Source organism: Leuciscus leuciscus (assembly GCF_965113295.1).
Source record: "Leuciscus leuciscus genome assembly, chromosome: 15".
In the NCBI taxonomy this organism is placed as follows: Eukaryota; Metazoa; Chordata; class Actinopteri; order Cypriniformes; family Leuciscidae; genus Leuciscus; species Leuciscus leuciscus.
This window is the reverse complement of record NC_138739.1, coordinates 8,551,600-8,568,514: the sequence shown is the minus strand read 5'-3', so window position 1 is coordinate 8,568,514 and position 16,915 is coordinate 8,551,600. Positions and strand designations below refer to the sequence as shown.

At 40.0% G+C, this 16,915-nt stretch overlaps 1 protein-coding gene across 1 annotated transcript; it reads right to left on the bottom strand.

The window, feature by feature from the left end:
• Window positions 1-1,026: 1,026 nt before the first annotated feature.
• On the bottom strand, window positions 1,027-2,300 carry LOC309476253 (uncharacterized protein). Its single transcript, XM_082139524.1, has 4 exons — window positions 2,027-2,300; window positions 1,465-1,758; window positions 1,270-1,397; window positions 1,027-1,174 (listed from the first exon to the last, which is right to left on the bottom strand). Exons 1-4 carry the CDS (start codon window positions 2,244-2,246, stop codon window positions 1,145-1,147), a joined length of 672 nt encoding a protein of 223 aa, XP_081995650.1. The 5' UTR covers window positions 2,247-2,300; the 3' UTR covers window positions 1,027-1,144.
• Between the last annotated feature and the right edge of the window lie 14,615 nt (window positions 2,301-16,915).

Below are 16,915 nucleotides of genomic sequence, written 5' to 3'. Positions count from 1 at the left end.
CTATGATATGTTAATTATATATATATATATATATATATATATATATATATTTTTTTTTTTTTTTTTAAACAACCCTGATTCCAGCTGATTCCAGGTGATCAAGGGCTTAGGACGTTCCAGTTCAGCCCACCGCAGTTTCCGCCAGTAGTGGGCACTCGTGCAACGTGAGCAATGACGCACATCCGAGTGAACGAGACGGAGGAAAGTCTGTTGTTTGTGATGGTCAGAGATCCAGTTTGATTGTCCAGCTTCAGTCTGTCTCTGAATCTCCCATCAAGAACATCATCATATACAGTGATTCTGTCGGCCCGTTTATTGATTTCAGCTATTACAACGTGAGCAATGACGCACATCCGAGTGAACGAGACGGAGGAAAGTTAGCGAGTGAACGGCATGACAATTTTTGACTGGAACGCAGCCCTACTGAACAGCAAAACCAATCGGACAGAACTAGTCGAGTCAGTGACAGCAGAGACTGAGTAAATAACTCCTGATAACATGTGAGTTCAGGGTGAGCCACTAGATGGAGGTGTTGCTCCTCAGACGCGACCACAGAGACAAATCCCACTAGAGATTTAAAGACTTTATCGTTCCCTGTTGGAGGAAACAGAGCATTGATATGTTGTGTTTATGTATTTCACTGTGATCTCAAAGCATATTATAATGTGTCTCAAATCAGTATTTTATCGGGTTAAAGGAGAAGCTGTTTATTTATTATTGTAGAAAGAAAAAGAAAATTATTGAGTTAATAATTATAACATTAATTTAAATTAGTGTTTTAATAATGTTAAGTTTATGCGTGGCACACTGCTGAACTCTTTAAAATGTAAACCAAGTTTGTATTCCTCCAGGAGTCGCTCAACATAATAAATGTAATAAAACATGGAGAGACTCTTGAACCTCAGATTGCGAAACTTTATTGATAAAAGCAAGAAAATACATGTGACAGATATACAGCAGTAAAGTGAGATCTGTGTCTCCATTCACTTTTTTGTATTTAAGAGAAATATATTCAAAGCCGTTCAAATAGGATTTAAAAAAAAAAATCTGACACTGGAAGAGAGCACAAGCACAAATAATCATCAGTATTTATCATGACAATAACAATCGATGAACAAAAACACACTTAAAGAACCTTTAAAGTTCAGCATTTTGCTTTAGACGTCAATACTTCCTGAAAAAGATAAACATATAGAGACATATATTAATAATTCTCACAAATATGCATACAAAATCAGTTTGTGGGAAATGACATCATCAATCATGTACCTGATGTGTGAATATGTGCTTGATCTCACTGATCTCATAAACCACAATAATGACAGTAGCCACGCCCACCAGAGCAGAGAGGACCAATCGGATCACAGCTTCAGTAGGACCACAACAGTGGACAGAGTCTGAGGAATAAACACATCAAACTGAGATCAGATCAGTCAATAAACACTAATATCAGCGCTGTCGTACCTGCACATGTGTGACAGAGTGTGTTGATGTCCAGATGTGTGGTCTGGTTGCTGATGGGATTGTTTAGCACACAGCTGTAGGGGTTTTTATCCTGATATTCCACCTCCAGAGGTAGAGAGAGACTGATGCTGAGATCAGACGCACTGATGCTGGACAATACACTGATTCCTTTGTACCAGGAGAGAGTCACATGAGTCACATGAGTCACATTCACCACTGAACACACCAATGAACATGATGATGATGATGAAGAACAGTGTGAAGAGTTACTGATGACAGGGACAGGCAGACGAGCTGGAAAACATGATGAAATAAAGATAAATGAGTACGAATAAAGATATTCAAGCAGACGAAGAAGAAACATCGAGAGCAACCAAATTATCAAAAGTAGAACATTCAAAACAATCTTAAATAGAAAGTTAAATATAAACCTGGATGCTATAAATGTAAAAAATAGGGCTAATTAGTAATTTTAAGAATAAAACAACATCTAAATGATTGGACTTTAGAAATACTGCAAAGCTGTAATAAATAAAACAGGTGAAACTGATATTTAACTCACCATAGACAGTGAGATTGAAAAGAATGATTAGATTTCTGAGGATCTTTACTTTATAATCTCCAGCATGTTCAGTTGTGGTGTTTGTGATGGTCAGAGATCCAGTTTGATTGTCCAGCTTCAGTGTGTCTCTGAATCTCCCATCAAGAACATCATCATATACAGTGATTCTGTCGGCCCGTTTATTGATTTCTGCTATTACAGTGTTTTCAGTTCCAAACATCCATTGAATCCCATCATCACTTATTTTAAGAAGACCAGGATTTAGAGTGACAGAATATCCCTCCATCTCTGACACCTGGACTGAATCACCAACAGAGAACAAACAGAAAAAGGGTTTGTCACTAATTAAGACTATTAAACAATGGTATGATGGTTTACTAAAGTAAACATTTGAAATTTAAATGTGATATGACTAAAATCGTTAAACCACAGAACAAGCACAAAAGCAGCAAAATGAAGCTTTAATTAATAATCAAATCTTGTGGGGATTAAAATATAAAACATGTCAATCAAAATATTTGACTTACCAATGACAGTTAAACTGAATCTCTTGATCTCACTGTTGATCTGTAGTTTATAAAGTCCAGCATGTTCAGTTCTAGTGTTTGTGATGGTCAGAGATCCAGTTTGATCGTCCAGCTTCAGTCTGTCTCTGAATCTCCCATCAAGAACATCATCATATACAGTGATTCTGTCGGTCTGTTTATTGATTTCAGCTATTACAGTGTTTTCATCTCCAAACCACCACTGAATCACATCATCATCCTTCATTTCAGTAAGACCAGAGTTTAGAGTGACTGAGTGTCCTTCTATCATAGACACTTCATCTCCAAACACTCCTGAAGAACAGAGTTTTTCACAGATTAAAGATTTTAAATCACTTGATATTGGTTGATGAAACTTCTCTAAAATACTTTTAATCATTAAAATGTGAAATGAATAACATTCTTCAACAGTACAACTACGGAATGATAAATGAAAGAGAAATAAACAACAGATTTTTTTTCCCTACAACTACAATTAATGCTGTTTGGTATTTGAGCTTCATATTATATTTGATAAAATCCATCCCTAATAATTGATTGCAGACCAAACATTATCTCACAGTTCAATTATTTCTATATGTGAATAACAGTGAATGTTAATCCTCTCTAAGAAATTTAACCACTAATTTATCACATGGTACCAGAAAGGAAACAACTGAAATCATAAAAACACATAACCAAAACTCACCATCCAGACGCCACAAACACAAACAGAACAAAACTAATTTGAGAAACATTTTCTTCATCGATTCACTGAAAAGCCCACGATAAATGTCTGAAACACTCAGAATGATCTGAAACACGACTGAACTGAGATATTTATCTGGTTGTGACCTCAGTCACAGTTCACACATCCGTCTCCTTTAACATCACGAAAATCAACAAGCTTTTGCTGATCTTACATTTTCAAATGAATTCTGGCCCTGAATGAAAACTAATAGCAGAAGATTGAAATATTGTATTAGATATCTGTGTCTTGTCATAGTTGCACTGGTTTCTGCACTCATTCTCAGTGCAAGCACTACATTTGCCTGACTTGGCGATCTTTACTAGTTTACTATGAAGAAGGGTCTTATCTGAGTGTCCTTCTGTGGAAAAAACTGTGTCCAGACCTACTTCGTCTCTCTTTTGTTACAGAAAGCCAGACCGATTAACATGAACTCTGTGGGGGTTTTTGCTTCAAGTTTAGACCACCGATTGGCTGAGATGGAATCATGGGAAGATATTCTGTTCTCCATCAATCATGGCCACATTATTGAGATGTATGTGGTGTAATTTGTCCAGTACTGCCATTTAGTACCCAGGGAAAACCAATCTCTCATGGATTTGTTCTGGATTGGATTTTTTACAACTTTTACAACTGATACGACCAGGAAATCCAACCCTCTCCCTGAGGCAATATCTAGACTGGGTGTTGTGGATTCATGGCTCTTCCTTTACAGTTGGTGAAGTCAGTGAGATGAAGAATAATTCTCCAGTAGCCAATCCCTTCCTATGCATCAGTCATCGTCGTCCAGCACCAAACCGGTAACAACCATCAGAGCCAAGCCACCATCTTGTCAGGACAAGTCAGCCAAGCCCAGTTTGGGCTCCAGTGAGTATTAGGCTTGCTTCTAAATTGGAGGATTTTCCCATCATGTCCATCCGAAGGGCTAGGAGATCAAAATCTAAGTCGGTCCATTTCAAATAAGGAGTCCCTCAGTTTCATGCCAGTCCACGAGTCTGCTTCAGTCCATGAATCTTTTCCAGTCCAAAATGATGTTCCTGTCAAGGCCCGCTCCAGCCTCTGTTCTCCATCAAATACCGGCTCAATCCACAGAGCTCAGTCAAGAATCCACTCGGACCCCAGAGATTTGTTACAAGTCCGCTCCGGCCCCGGAGCTCAGTCCAGAATCTTTCAGATGCCATTCTGAGCACCACAGTATCCCCAGCTCAAAAGAGGAGGCTGAGGAGGAAGAAATGGTTCTCCCCCGAGTGTCCTGAGGGGATATTCAGTCCAGTGTCAGCTCTGAGCTGATCAGCCAAGGGTCATTGCTTCTGTCGTCTGCTCTATCTGTGATGGCTACTGCCATTTATGTGTGTTTGGGCTGCACACATCTCACCAGTTTTCATTGAGGCGATGGCATCAATTTCAGATCCCTTTGAAGCAGCGTTTGTTCAGTAATGTCCAGGAAGGCCATCACAGTATCCATCGCTTCTTCATTCACCTCTGAACTCATTGACTATCCCGACAGGAGACGTCGCTATAAAGTCCCCCGACTTGGCAAAGAGTCGAGTCAGAGTTGTGTGTCTGTTCCATGTCGGCCGAGGAGGCCATTCTGGAGTTATTTTCCTGTTGCAGCTAAGGAAGCCAAATGTAAATCCTTGATTTGCCCAGGAATGGCCAAGGAGATGGCCTTTCCTGTTCTCTGTTGACAAATGAGATCTTTCCAGAGTTGACTACCTGTCCTGTATCTGTCACTGTAGCTTTTCCCATAGACTCTATCAATCCTGTTTTGGCCTGGAAAACCATCTCCAAATTTACAGCCCATTCTGTTATAACCAAGGAAGATATTCTAGAAATGTGTACCTATTTTGCATCAACTTACGAGACCCTTTATGAGATATTTAACTATCCACGGTTGGCCATAGAAGCCATGTCAAGACACAATATCTGTCCCATTTCGACCAGGGAGGCAGATTATGAAAGCTCAGTCTGTTCTGTCCTAGAAGTCGTCCCAAGACCCCTCACCTTAACTAAGGAGGCTGTTCTCACTTCCTTAATTTTGGCCATTATATTCGCTCATGGTCTTTTTGTATCTTGTTCTCCTGTCTTGCCCGGCCTGCCATGGTTTCCAATCCTGACATCAGTAGTTCAGCCAGATATCCATCAGTCCGCAAATATAAGGGCTATACCACTGAGCTTTCCTGTAGCTCAGTGGTAAGAGCATTGCGTTAACAACGCAAGGTTGTGGGTTCGATCCCAGGGGATTGCACATACCTATGTATAAATATATAGGATAATGCAATGTAAGTCGCTTTGGATAAAAGTGTCTGCCAAATGCATAAATGTATAAATACACAGGGGCAAACAAGCTTAGGTAATGAGGAAACTAGATACACCTGGGGAGTTCAACATATCAACATAAAAAAGTACATATAACTACAAAACTTGGCTATGCACTGTGGTTAAATTGATTTGTACCTTTTTTGGCCATTTTTACCTCTAAAAGGGATTTCTTCCCCTCATTAAATGCCTAAACTCTTTTGTAAAAGTCTTACACTTAATACTTTTTTAAATTAGAATAACCAGACGTACTTCATTCACCATGTTGTCATTATCATATGGCTTACCAGCATCAGTTGTGTTGCTTTACTGCCATTCACAAATCCTCTCCCGTGGCCTCATGGGATAGTAATGTATCCATCATATGCACACTTCAGAATCTCGCTGTAAGTAGTAGGCCATCTGGGTACTTTGCTTAATCTTATGAGAACTGTGAATTCAGACATACTTCTTTTGTCACATTCTATTTTTCACCTACTATATAGGGAAGTGTCATGATTCTGCCCTTGTTTCTTTGTATTTCTCTAATCTTGAGGCAGGATCATGACAGACCCATGTTTTTGTGTACAAGCACATGGCCATTTGTTTGGGCCATGTGCTTGTGGTGTCTCTTTACTTACCCCGCCCCCTTGTTATCCTTGTTTAGTCATTATTGTTTCACCATTATCACCTGTTGCCCTCTTCATTTGCTCCCTATTTAATCCCCTCATGTTTTCTGTCCTGTGTTGGTTCCTTGTCAATCAATGTGTTACCTGCCTGTGTTTGTACCATTGCTGAGAGTTCCTTGTCAAGTAAGAGGTTTTGTCTGAAGAGTTGAATGTAGTATATCCCAGTTCTTAGTCTAGTTATTGTCTTGCTTGTTAGTCAACCATCCTTACCTCTGTTTTACCCCCTCGTGGGCTTTGTTTTCCCTGTTTTCTGTTATAAATAAACCTTGTGTGTTTGCATATTGTCTGCAATTGGGTTCATCCTTCCACCTCATGACAGGGAAGTATGCAATTTCAAATGCAGGTGGTGACTTAATGAGTGACTCACTGAATCATTCATTTAACTTCAGGAACGATGCAAGTGATTATATTTAATAATGGGTCTTTGAATCATTGACTCACCCGAGTGGCTTCTCTTTTGTGGATCTGTTTGAAAGTATATTCGTTGTGAAAAAGAGCAGAAACACAATCTTATGTCCAAAATGTAACTCAGTGTTAACTTGTTTGTTGAACTGTTGCAAAAACCAGTATCACATTTGCAATCGTGCTGATGTTCTGCAAAAAAAGCACTCTTGCTCGTGTAATATTGCTTAACTCTGTCATATGACACAAGTATAAAAAAGATATGAGAGGTCTTCCAGATTTTATCCTCATATCTTGATTTTTGGGGGAATTCATACTGCATTTTTAGGGTACATCACGCAGTGAAAGCGTGCACTATTGAAGTGTACGTGCAGGAGTTTATCGTAAAACGCTCCACAAACATTCAGCAGAAGCTTTTTATCCCAACAGATCTAACCACATTTCTGTACAGATAAAACATAGGAGAAAACTGTTGCAGCGTCCATTTTGACCCCGAAACCAGTGAATAACATTTATACAGTTTGCCTGCATTGTTGCAACAAAATTCATCAGTGACTGTTAATGAGCAAACACGGTAACCTGTAATTGATTATTAAGAGACATTTGCATTTGGTCTTTGGAAAATTTTATGTTTTGTTGAGTTTATAACAAGATCTCTGTTTTTTTATTGCATATCCTACTTTGGTATTTTGGCAAATCTGAGCAAAATAACTCTTTTGAAACTCTAGTTGAAACACATGTGAGTTTACCCTGGCCTTCTCCTCTGAAGATACTGAGAAGTGTAGAGGCCTGGATCAATGTTTCCTGAAATTCAAGTGAGCTTATACAATCCTCATAGTTTAGCTGTATACTATGGTGGCTATATAACTGTAACAAGGCTTGGAAAAAATACACTTTAGTCAACGTCTCTAACACATTTTTGTGTGTTCATTTAATCAAACAGGAAAACAAAATCCACGTTAGCGTTTCAATGACTTTCCAAAAGAGGAAATAATATACATATTCAGCAATATAGTAATTTTAACATAAAACATGGAGAGACTCTTGAACCTCAGAGTGAGAAAACTTTATTGATAAACACAAGCAGACACATATGGAGAGGATAAAGCATGTTATACTAAATATTTAAAACAGTCTTTGGAAATCTACAGTATTTATCATCCAGGATCACAATGAACTCAAAGATCACTTAGAGGAAATATAAATGACAAAACCAAACAAAACAACAAATCAGATTATACTTATTATATTATTATATCTGAAACAGTAATAGTGTAAAGCCAGATGCAGTTGTTGTGATCAGATCATCATTTGTGAGAAACAGAATCACAGAGTTTGATGATTGTTCTGTGGTGAAACACGTGTAAATCACCTCCATCATCTCAGATTCCTGTAACACAAGTCAAAGGAGAAAAACAGTGAGTGTTATGGGATATGAGTCGGTGAGTATTATGGGATATGAGTCAGTGAGTATTATGGGATATGAGTCGGTGAGTATTATGGGATATGAGTCTGTGTAATATGAGTCGTGAGTATTTTGGGATATGAGTCGTGAGTATTATGGGATATGAGTCGTGAGTATTATGGGATAAAAGTCAGTGAGTATTTTGAGATATGAGTCATTGAGTATTATGGGATATGAGTCAGTGAGTTTTATGGGATATGAGTCAGTGAATATTATGGGATATGAGTCAGTGAATATTATGGGATATGAGTGAGTATAATGGGATATAAGTCAGTGAGTATTATGGGATATGAGTCAGTGAGTATTATGGGATATGAGTCAGTGAGTATTATGGGATATGAGTCAGTGAGTATTTTGTGATATGAGTCAGTGAGTATTTTGAGATATGAGTCAGTGAGTATTATGGTATATAAGTCAGTGAGTATTTTGTGATATGAGTCAGTGAGTATATTGTGATATAAGTCAGTATTATAGGATATGAGTCAGTGATATGAGTCGGTGAGTATTATGGGATATGAGTCGGTGAGTATTATGGGATAAAGGTCAATGAGTATTTTGGGATACGAGTCAGTATTGTGGGATATGAGACAGTGTTTCTTGCATTGAATGATTGTTTTGTATTTGTGAGGCCTATAATGGAGTCTCTGTGTCTTTTACTTTTGTTACGAAATTCTAAAACTCAAGACCAACAAGAGTGACTCTGGAAAACACGTTCAACAACACATAATATACTGCACAATGCCAAATATGATCAACAAGTCACAACAGAAGCAAAATTGTGTTAAAATGGCATTAATCATTGCATCTCATATTAAATAAAACTCTGATTTCCTCATGAAGTTGGTCTGAGCTCCACACAACATCAAACACAGAAAAAACGTTTACTTCAGACGAGAATCACGTCACACTGAAACTAATGCTGCTGCTGTTTGAGCTTCAGTGTTTTTATAGAACCACAATGAACCTGTCATAGAAAGAACAGTTCAAATTGATTAGAAATCAGGTAAAAATTATATATGGACGCTGGTTCATTCATGGGTTCATGAGTTCCTTGTTGAAACATTGAAATTTTGAATCATTTACAAACAGTTATGGCGTGTAATGAACCCTCGTTAACTAAAATCACGTGACTTTAGAAGTTTGATACATGCTTCAAATCACAGGTTCAAAACAAATGATTCACAAAGGTTTCAAAGCTTCACAAAGAGTGTTTAGAAAGCGCCCGTCACTACTGGAAGGATTATGTGATTGATTATGAGCGCTTAAAATGGCCGACTGCTTACATCTGCGTCTCGTCATCGTGGCCATACAAAAATGATCAGACAAAACAATGCCGTCTACCCGTTGTCACATGCCTGTCCTGTCTTGTGCTGCACATGGGTGTTTTGTTATTTTGGGCCATGTGCTCATGTCATTGTCTGATCCCTCCCACTTGTTATCTGATTATTGTTTGAGTTCTTCCACCTGTTCCCTCCTGATTAGTTTCCCTTTATAAGTCCCCTCTTGTTTGCAGTCTGTGTTGGTACGTTGTCTGATGTTTCCTGTTCCCTGTAAATCCCTAGTAAGTTCTGGTTCTGTTTTTGGTTTTGTATTTTCACGTTATGTTTTTCCCCCTTGTGGGTTTTGTTTTGTATTTGTTTTCCTGTTTATAAATAAACCATCATATCTCTGCACTTGAGTCCTCGCACCTTTTTGCAATCATCCCAACTGTGACAGAACGTACCGACCATCTGAGGACTCAGCAGAAGAAATGGCCATCTTCCTTTTCCCATCTCCCTGCCCCTCCGCTCAACAAGTGGATCAGTGTAGCAAACTCCTTTCGCTTCAACAAGGCAATGCCAGCGTAAAGGAGTTTGCTCACCAGTTTGTGGTTGTAGCGGAGGGGCTCAACATCAGCGACGCAGAGCTCAAGGACATTTTTAACACCAGCCTTAATATGCCGGTGCCTGCCTGGGAGATGGGAATGCTGGGGATATTGTCATTCTGGCAGTTTGTGGGGTATGTTTACCATCGCGGATAGGAGGGTGGTCTTCCGCCCCTTGGCCCACCTCCCATTTACCTCAGCCCATTTGGTCCCGAGTCCGGTGGTCCCGAGTCCGGAGGAGGAGGAGGAAGACTTCCTGCCTCCCCAATGACCCGGAGGCCGCCCCCTCCGAGCAGCCTGCTGTCGTCCCGGAGGCCGCCCCCTCCGAGCAGCCCGCTGTCGTCCCGGAGGCCGTCCCCTCCGAGCAGCCCGCTGTCGCCCCGGAGGCCGTCCCCTCCGAGCAGCCCACTGTCGTCCCGGAGGCCGTCCCCTTCGAGCAGCCCGCTGTCATCCCTGAGATCGTCTCGGAGTCGCCCACCATCAGTGCTGCCACGGCCAAGAGAGTGGTCTTCCTTTATGCAGTGGCGGTACTGCAGGCGTGGAGGAAGCACAGGACGTCTGCCGATCCAGAGACTGTTCCTGAGCCTGTGTCTTCGGACAAGATGGCCCCCGCCGAGCCTGTTCACGTCACGCCTGCCGAGCCTGTGTCTTCGGACAAGATGGCCGCCGCCGAGAGTATTCACGTCACGCCTGCCGAGCCTGGGTCTTCGGACAAGATGGCCGCCGGCGAGCCTGTTCACGTCACGCTTGCCGAGCCTGTGTCTTCGGACAAGATGGCCGCCGCCGAGCTTGTTCACGTCACGCCTGCCGAGCCTGTTTCCCCTGACAAGATGGCCGCCGTCGAGCCTGTGTCTGTTCCTGAGCCTGAGCCGGTGGTGTCTGTTCCTGAGCCTGAGCCGGTGGTGTCTGTTCCTGAGCCTGAGCCGGTGGTGTCTGTTCCAGAGCCGGTGGTGTCTGTTCCAGTTCCTGAACCGGTGTCAGTTCCTGAGCCGGTGTCTGTTCCTCCGCCCTGGCCGCCCGAGGGGTCGTCTCCGCCCTGGCCGCCCGAGGGGTCGTCTCCGCCCTGGCCGCCCGAGGGAAGGTCTCCGCCCGTGGGAAGGTCTCCGCCCGTGGGAAGGTCTCCGCCCGTGGGAAGGTCTCCGCCCGAGGGAAGGTCTCCGCCCGAGGGAAGGTCTCCGCCCGAGGGAAGGTCTCCGCCCGAGGGAAGGTCTCCGCCCGAGGGAAGGTCTCCGCCCGAGGGAAGGTCTCCGCCCGAGGGAAGGTCTCCGCCCTGGTCTGTCCCTCCCGTCCCGCCCTGGTCTGTCCCTCCCGTCCCGGTCTGGTCTTATGGAGCGTCTGGTAGCCGCTCCGTAGGGAGGGGGTAATGTCACATGCCTGTCCTGTCTTGTGCTGCACATGGGTGTTTTGTTATTTTGGGCCATGTGCTCATGTCATTGTCTGATCCCTCCCACTTGTTATCTGATTATTGTTTGAGTTCTTCCACCTGTTCCCTCCTGATTAGTTTCCCTTTATAAGTCCCCTCTTGTTTGCAGTCTGTGTCGGTACGTTGTCTGATGTTTCCTGTTCCCTGTAAATCCCTAGTAAGTTCTGGTTCTGTTTTTGGTTTTGTATTTTCACGTTATGTTTTTCCCCCTCGTGGGTTTTGTTTTGTATTTGTTTTCCTGTTTATAAATAAACGATCATATCTCTGCACTTGAGTCCTCGCACCTTTTTGCAATCATCCCAACCGTGACACCCGTGTGCTTCATCGCACATGACCAGACCCCATCTAGAGGCCACTTCACTGCTTAAAGATTCTCCAAATAACTAAACCACACCCACTATAGACCTTAGAGCAGCGCCATGACAGGTATGGAAGCAATAGACTTACTGTGTTTTCAATGGCATCTGCTGTAAAAAGCTGTATATGTCTGGAGTTTGTGTACTGAAACTTCTTGGAAAGATATTTTTGCAGTATTTCATTAGCAGAACAATCCAAACACATTAAATAACAGTACAACCCACTGAAGAGATGTCAAGATTATGTCTATCCCTCAGCCTCACTTTCATTCCCATTAAAAATCAATGATGGCACTGATGTGAATAAGGTCTATATCGGCACATATGAATCAAGAGAGTGCAAGTCTGTGGTGTGATACGAGAGAAAGTTGCACCTAAACCGAATGTGTGGTCTGAAATACAGTGTTGCTATGAACGACGACGTTTATCAGAAAATATGTGAATGCAGTGATTGACCAATCAGAATAAAATATTCCATAAATAAACGCTATTATCAGTGCTGTCGTACCTGCACATGTGTGACAGAGTGTGTTGATGTCCAGATGTGTGGTCTGGTTGCTGATGGGATTGTTCAGCACACAGCTGTAGGTGTTTTTATCCTGATATTCCACCTCCAGAGGTAGAGAGAGACTGATGCTGAGATCAGACGCACTGATGCTGGACAATACACTGATTCCTGCGTACCAGGAGAGAGTCACATGACTCACATTCACCACTGATGAACACACCAATGAACATGATGATGAAGATGATGAACAGTCTCTGCTGATGACAGGAACAGGCAGACGAGCTGGAAAATAAACAGAAACATGATCAAATCTAATAAGCCATCTTATATTCGGTTCAGTGTGTTAAGTGAGTTTTATATGGTCTGTCATCTCAAACTATAAAATGATTCAACAATTCAATATTTGAAGAATATTTGAAGGACAGGATATATTATCTCTACTCACCATAGACAGAAACTCTGAATGATTTTGATGAGAATCTTCCTGAAAACTTCAGTAGTTTATAATCTCCAGTATGTTCAGTTGTGGTGTTTGTGATGGTCAGAGATCCAGTTTGATTGTCCAGCTTCAGTCTGTCTCTGAATCTCCCATCAAGAACATCATCATATACAGTGATTCTGTCGGACCGTTTATTGATTTCAGCTATTACAGTCCATCCAAACCTCCACTGAATCACATCATCATCCTTCATTTCAGTAAGATCAGAGTTTAGAGTGACTGAATCTCCCTCCATCACTGACATTTCAACTGTATCGTCAAACACACAGAAACAAAAAACAGAAACAGCGTTTGTCACAAATGGTTTATTACATTAAATAGCTTAAATTTAAAATATTCTAAAACAACAAAAATAATCAAAATGGTGTATGAAAAACAGGTGTACATTTTTTTTATTTTTTTTTTAATCACCAAAGACATGGAGATAGAAATCAGTCCTCATAGAGTTGATCAGTCGTGTATAATCTCCTTCATGTTCAGTTGTGGTGTTTGTGATGGTCAGAGATCCAGTTTGATTGTCCAGCTTCAGTCTGTCTCTGAATCTCTCATCAAGAACATCATCATATACAGTGATTCTGTCGAACAATTTAATGATTTGTGCTATTAAAGTGTTTTTAAACATCCACTGAATCACAAAAACATTCTTTATTTCAGTAAGATCATAGTTTAGAGAGACTGAATCTCCCTCCTTCACGGACACTGCCCTTTCTCCATCAAGAAGCTCTCCTGAAGTACAAACACAACAAGATTCTTCTGTTTAAATGATAGACTTTTAAATAACTTTATGATGGATTACTAATATAAACACTTTGAAATTTACATTTGAAATACATTTCCAAACTACAAAACCGATTAATAATTATATCTTTGAGATTATTTTGAATAAAACTCATTTACTGAAGTTGGTCTGACCCACACAACATCAAACACAGAAGACACTTCAGACGAGAATCACGTCACACTGAAACTAATGCTGTTTGAGCTTCATTGTTTTATAGAACCAACATTTAGAGAAACAAACAGTGAATCTGATGCAGAAACAACTAAAGTCATAACTAATTATTAAAACACATTTAAAACTTACCAACCAGATGCCAAAAACAATCAAGTAATTCAAAATACTTTTACAGCACCTTTCACAATAAATATTCCAATGCAATGCTTCACTTGAAAAAGAGGTAAGAAATAGCTAAATTAATATTTGACCATTTATTATAATACAAATTTTAAACGACTGACAGTTTTTCATATTGCTTACACACAATTTCTGAAACCATGGCTCAAGTTTTTTGGAAACTTTACACACAAAACCACAAAACACGCACCCAACATGCAAAGCATCAGACAGCTCTTGCAAAATCAAACTCTTCCAAAAATTGTGTTTTTGCGTAGTAACTCTAGTAACTTTGCGTAGTAATATATATATATATATATATATATATATATATATATATATATATATATATAGTATACACACACACACACACTGAATATGCATACAAGCCAAGTCAAAAAGTTTCTAAAGCGCTGTGTGTGTAAGTGTGTACAGGGCCGGCGCTCCGCACACGCACATCACGCACTGCGCGTAGGGCACCAAGTGCTTGGGGGGGCACCAAAAAATCTGGGTCGTGAAAAATCATCACAATAGGGTACTAGTATAAATAACAAATAAAATATGTCTAAAGCATGTTAATATTGGGTTTAAGTGGTCGTTCAATGAGGCCTATTATATGTTGATCCGACGAAAATTATGTGTGTATTTAAGTGGTCCAGTGGTTGAATTTTTGCCAAGCGTGTCAGAGGTTCTGAGTTCTAATCCGCACTCATATAGTTTTTTTTTTTTTTTTTTTCATCAAAACCGATTATGTTTTTTAGCGGTTGTATATCAGGCAGGGACACTTTTTGTGCTTTTTGTTTTCTAATTGTACCGGAGCGAATAGAGAGTCTCTCCACAACGGATTGAAACGCGCGTCTGAGTGAAGGCTGTGCGCGAGCCAGAAACAAACATAGTATCCGCGCCACTGATCGCTCGGCAACGAGCACTTTGATCAGTTGATTTAAAAAAACAACACATTTCAGCGCTAGATCGACTCTTATTTAAAAAACGAATGAAATGAATGCTCTGCTGGTTAACTGGAGATGTTTTGTTTGTTTGTATTGGTACATTCGTGCCGCGAGATGTTTCATAAGTGGTGGGGACATGTCCTACCCGCAAATTACGCCTATGCGTATGCATGTCCAGGGGCGTCGCTATAGTAGTGCAAAAGATCCGGGGCTTTAGCCCTGCATGGCTAAAATCTTTTTTTTTTTTTTTTTTTACTTTGAAACTGCAATTAGAAGAAAAAACCCCCCCACAATCTCAGTGTTTGTATATTTTCATATTCACAGAGTTGTCAAATTATGTACAGAATTATTATATTGTGCCTGACCTTTGCACTTTTAACTTTCTGTGTTTACATTGTTCAGTTCCAAATCTGTGTTTTTAGTAATTGTGGTGGTATTTGGTATTTATAATTTTAACCTTTATATTATTTATTTCTTTTCATGTTTGGTGCCATTGTTAATGTAAAATTATTTATTTGCAGCAGTTATTTTGGAAGTAAAGAGAACCTAACTAAGAAATTCTGAATGGTTGTTATTCCCTTGGTGGGGCACCACCAAGCATTTGTGCTTAGGGCACCCAAATGGCTAGCGCCGGCCCTGAGTGTGTATATATGTATATAGACAAACACACACACACACAAACACACACACACACACACACACACACACACACACACACACACACACACACACACACACACACACACACACACACACACACACACACACACACACACACACATACATTCATAAATTAATATGTAAATATATATACATGTTTTGCAAAAAGTTTGTTTTTCAATTTCAAACTGAGTGTAAAGCGAGTGATGTGCTTGCAGTTTTGCTGACTTGGTCTGATGATTAGATACATGAGTGAATGCAAACAACAATAAAAAAAAGAGAGATTATAAACAAAAAAAACAAAAAACAAAAAAAAAAGCTGTTTAGAATTGACAAATAGGTTTATTTACTTGATTCATACTCAAATGCAAAGGAATGCATGCATATTATGAATAAATGTAATGAACATATGGCTATGTGGATGTCCTGTAAAAAGCTTATTTGCAAAAAGATTTTTTCCAGGATCCCTCTTTTTTTTTTTTTTTACATTTTACAGATTATTTGAGGTAGGTGATATATATCACCTATCACCTACCTCAAATAATCTGTAAAATGAAAAAAAAAAAAAAAAAAGGAAAAAAAAATCACTGAACATTCCAAATCCCATAATGTGGGACTGTATCACTCAAAAGGTTTACTCACTCTGGACACCGAGCCTGAACCTCTTGATCTCACTGTTGATCTGTAGATAATAAACTGCAGTATGTTCAGTTCTGGTGTTTGTGATGGTCAGAGATCCAGTTCGATTGTCCAGCTTCAGTCTGTCTCTGAATCTCCCATCAAGAACATCATCATATACAGTGATTCTGTCGACCCGTTTATTGATTTCAGCTATTAAAGTGTTTTCATCTCCAAACCACCACTGAATCACATCATCATCCTTCATTTCAGTAAGTGGAGAGTTTAGAGAGACTGAATCTCCCTCCTTCACAATCACTATCTCACCAATCACTCCTGAAGAACAGAGTTTTTCATTGATTAAAGCTTTAAAATTACTTGATGTTGGTTTGATGAAGCTTCACTAAAATACTTTTGATCATGTAAATGTGAAGTGATTAATGTTCTGCAGAAGTTCAAAGACAAAAGATGAGGAATGAAAATGAGAAACAGTTAAACAGTTTTATATAATCAATAACTGCATTAAACTTTAATCTCAAATAAGAGTGTTTTCTCTCAGCAAAATCACACATTATTTGTTCCTATATGAGAATAACAGTGAAAACAGTGAATGTTAATAATTTCTGACTAATTTAACCAGTAATTTATCACATCAGAACAGAAACAACTGAAACCAGAAAAACACATTTAAAACTCACCATCCAGACGCCACAAACACAAACAGAGCAAAACTAATTTGAGAAACATTTTCTTCATCGGTTCACTGAAAAG

Excerpts from the sequence above, each read along its gene's own strand:
- LOC309476253 (XM_082139524.1), bottom strand. The coding sequence starts at position 2,246 with ATGTTTGGAACTGAAAACACTGTAATAGCAGAAATCAATAAACGGGCC. Across the intron at positions 1,398-1,464 it reads ACTCTGTCACACATGTGCAG|ACTCTGTCCACTGTTGTGGT; the intron begins GTACGACAGCGC and ends TTTATTCCTCAG. Across the intron at positions 1,175-1,269 it reads AGCACATATTCACACATCAG|GAAGTATTGACGTCTAAAGC; the intron begins GTACATGATTGA and ends TATCTTTTTCAG.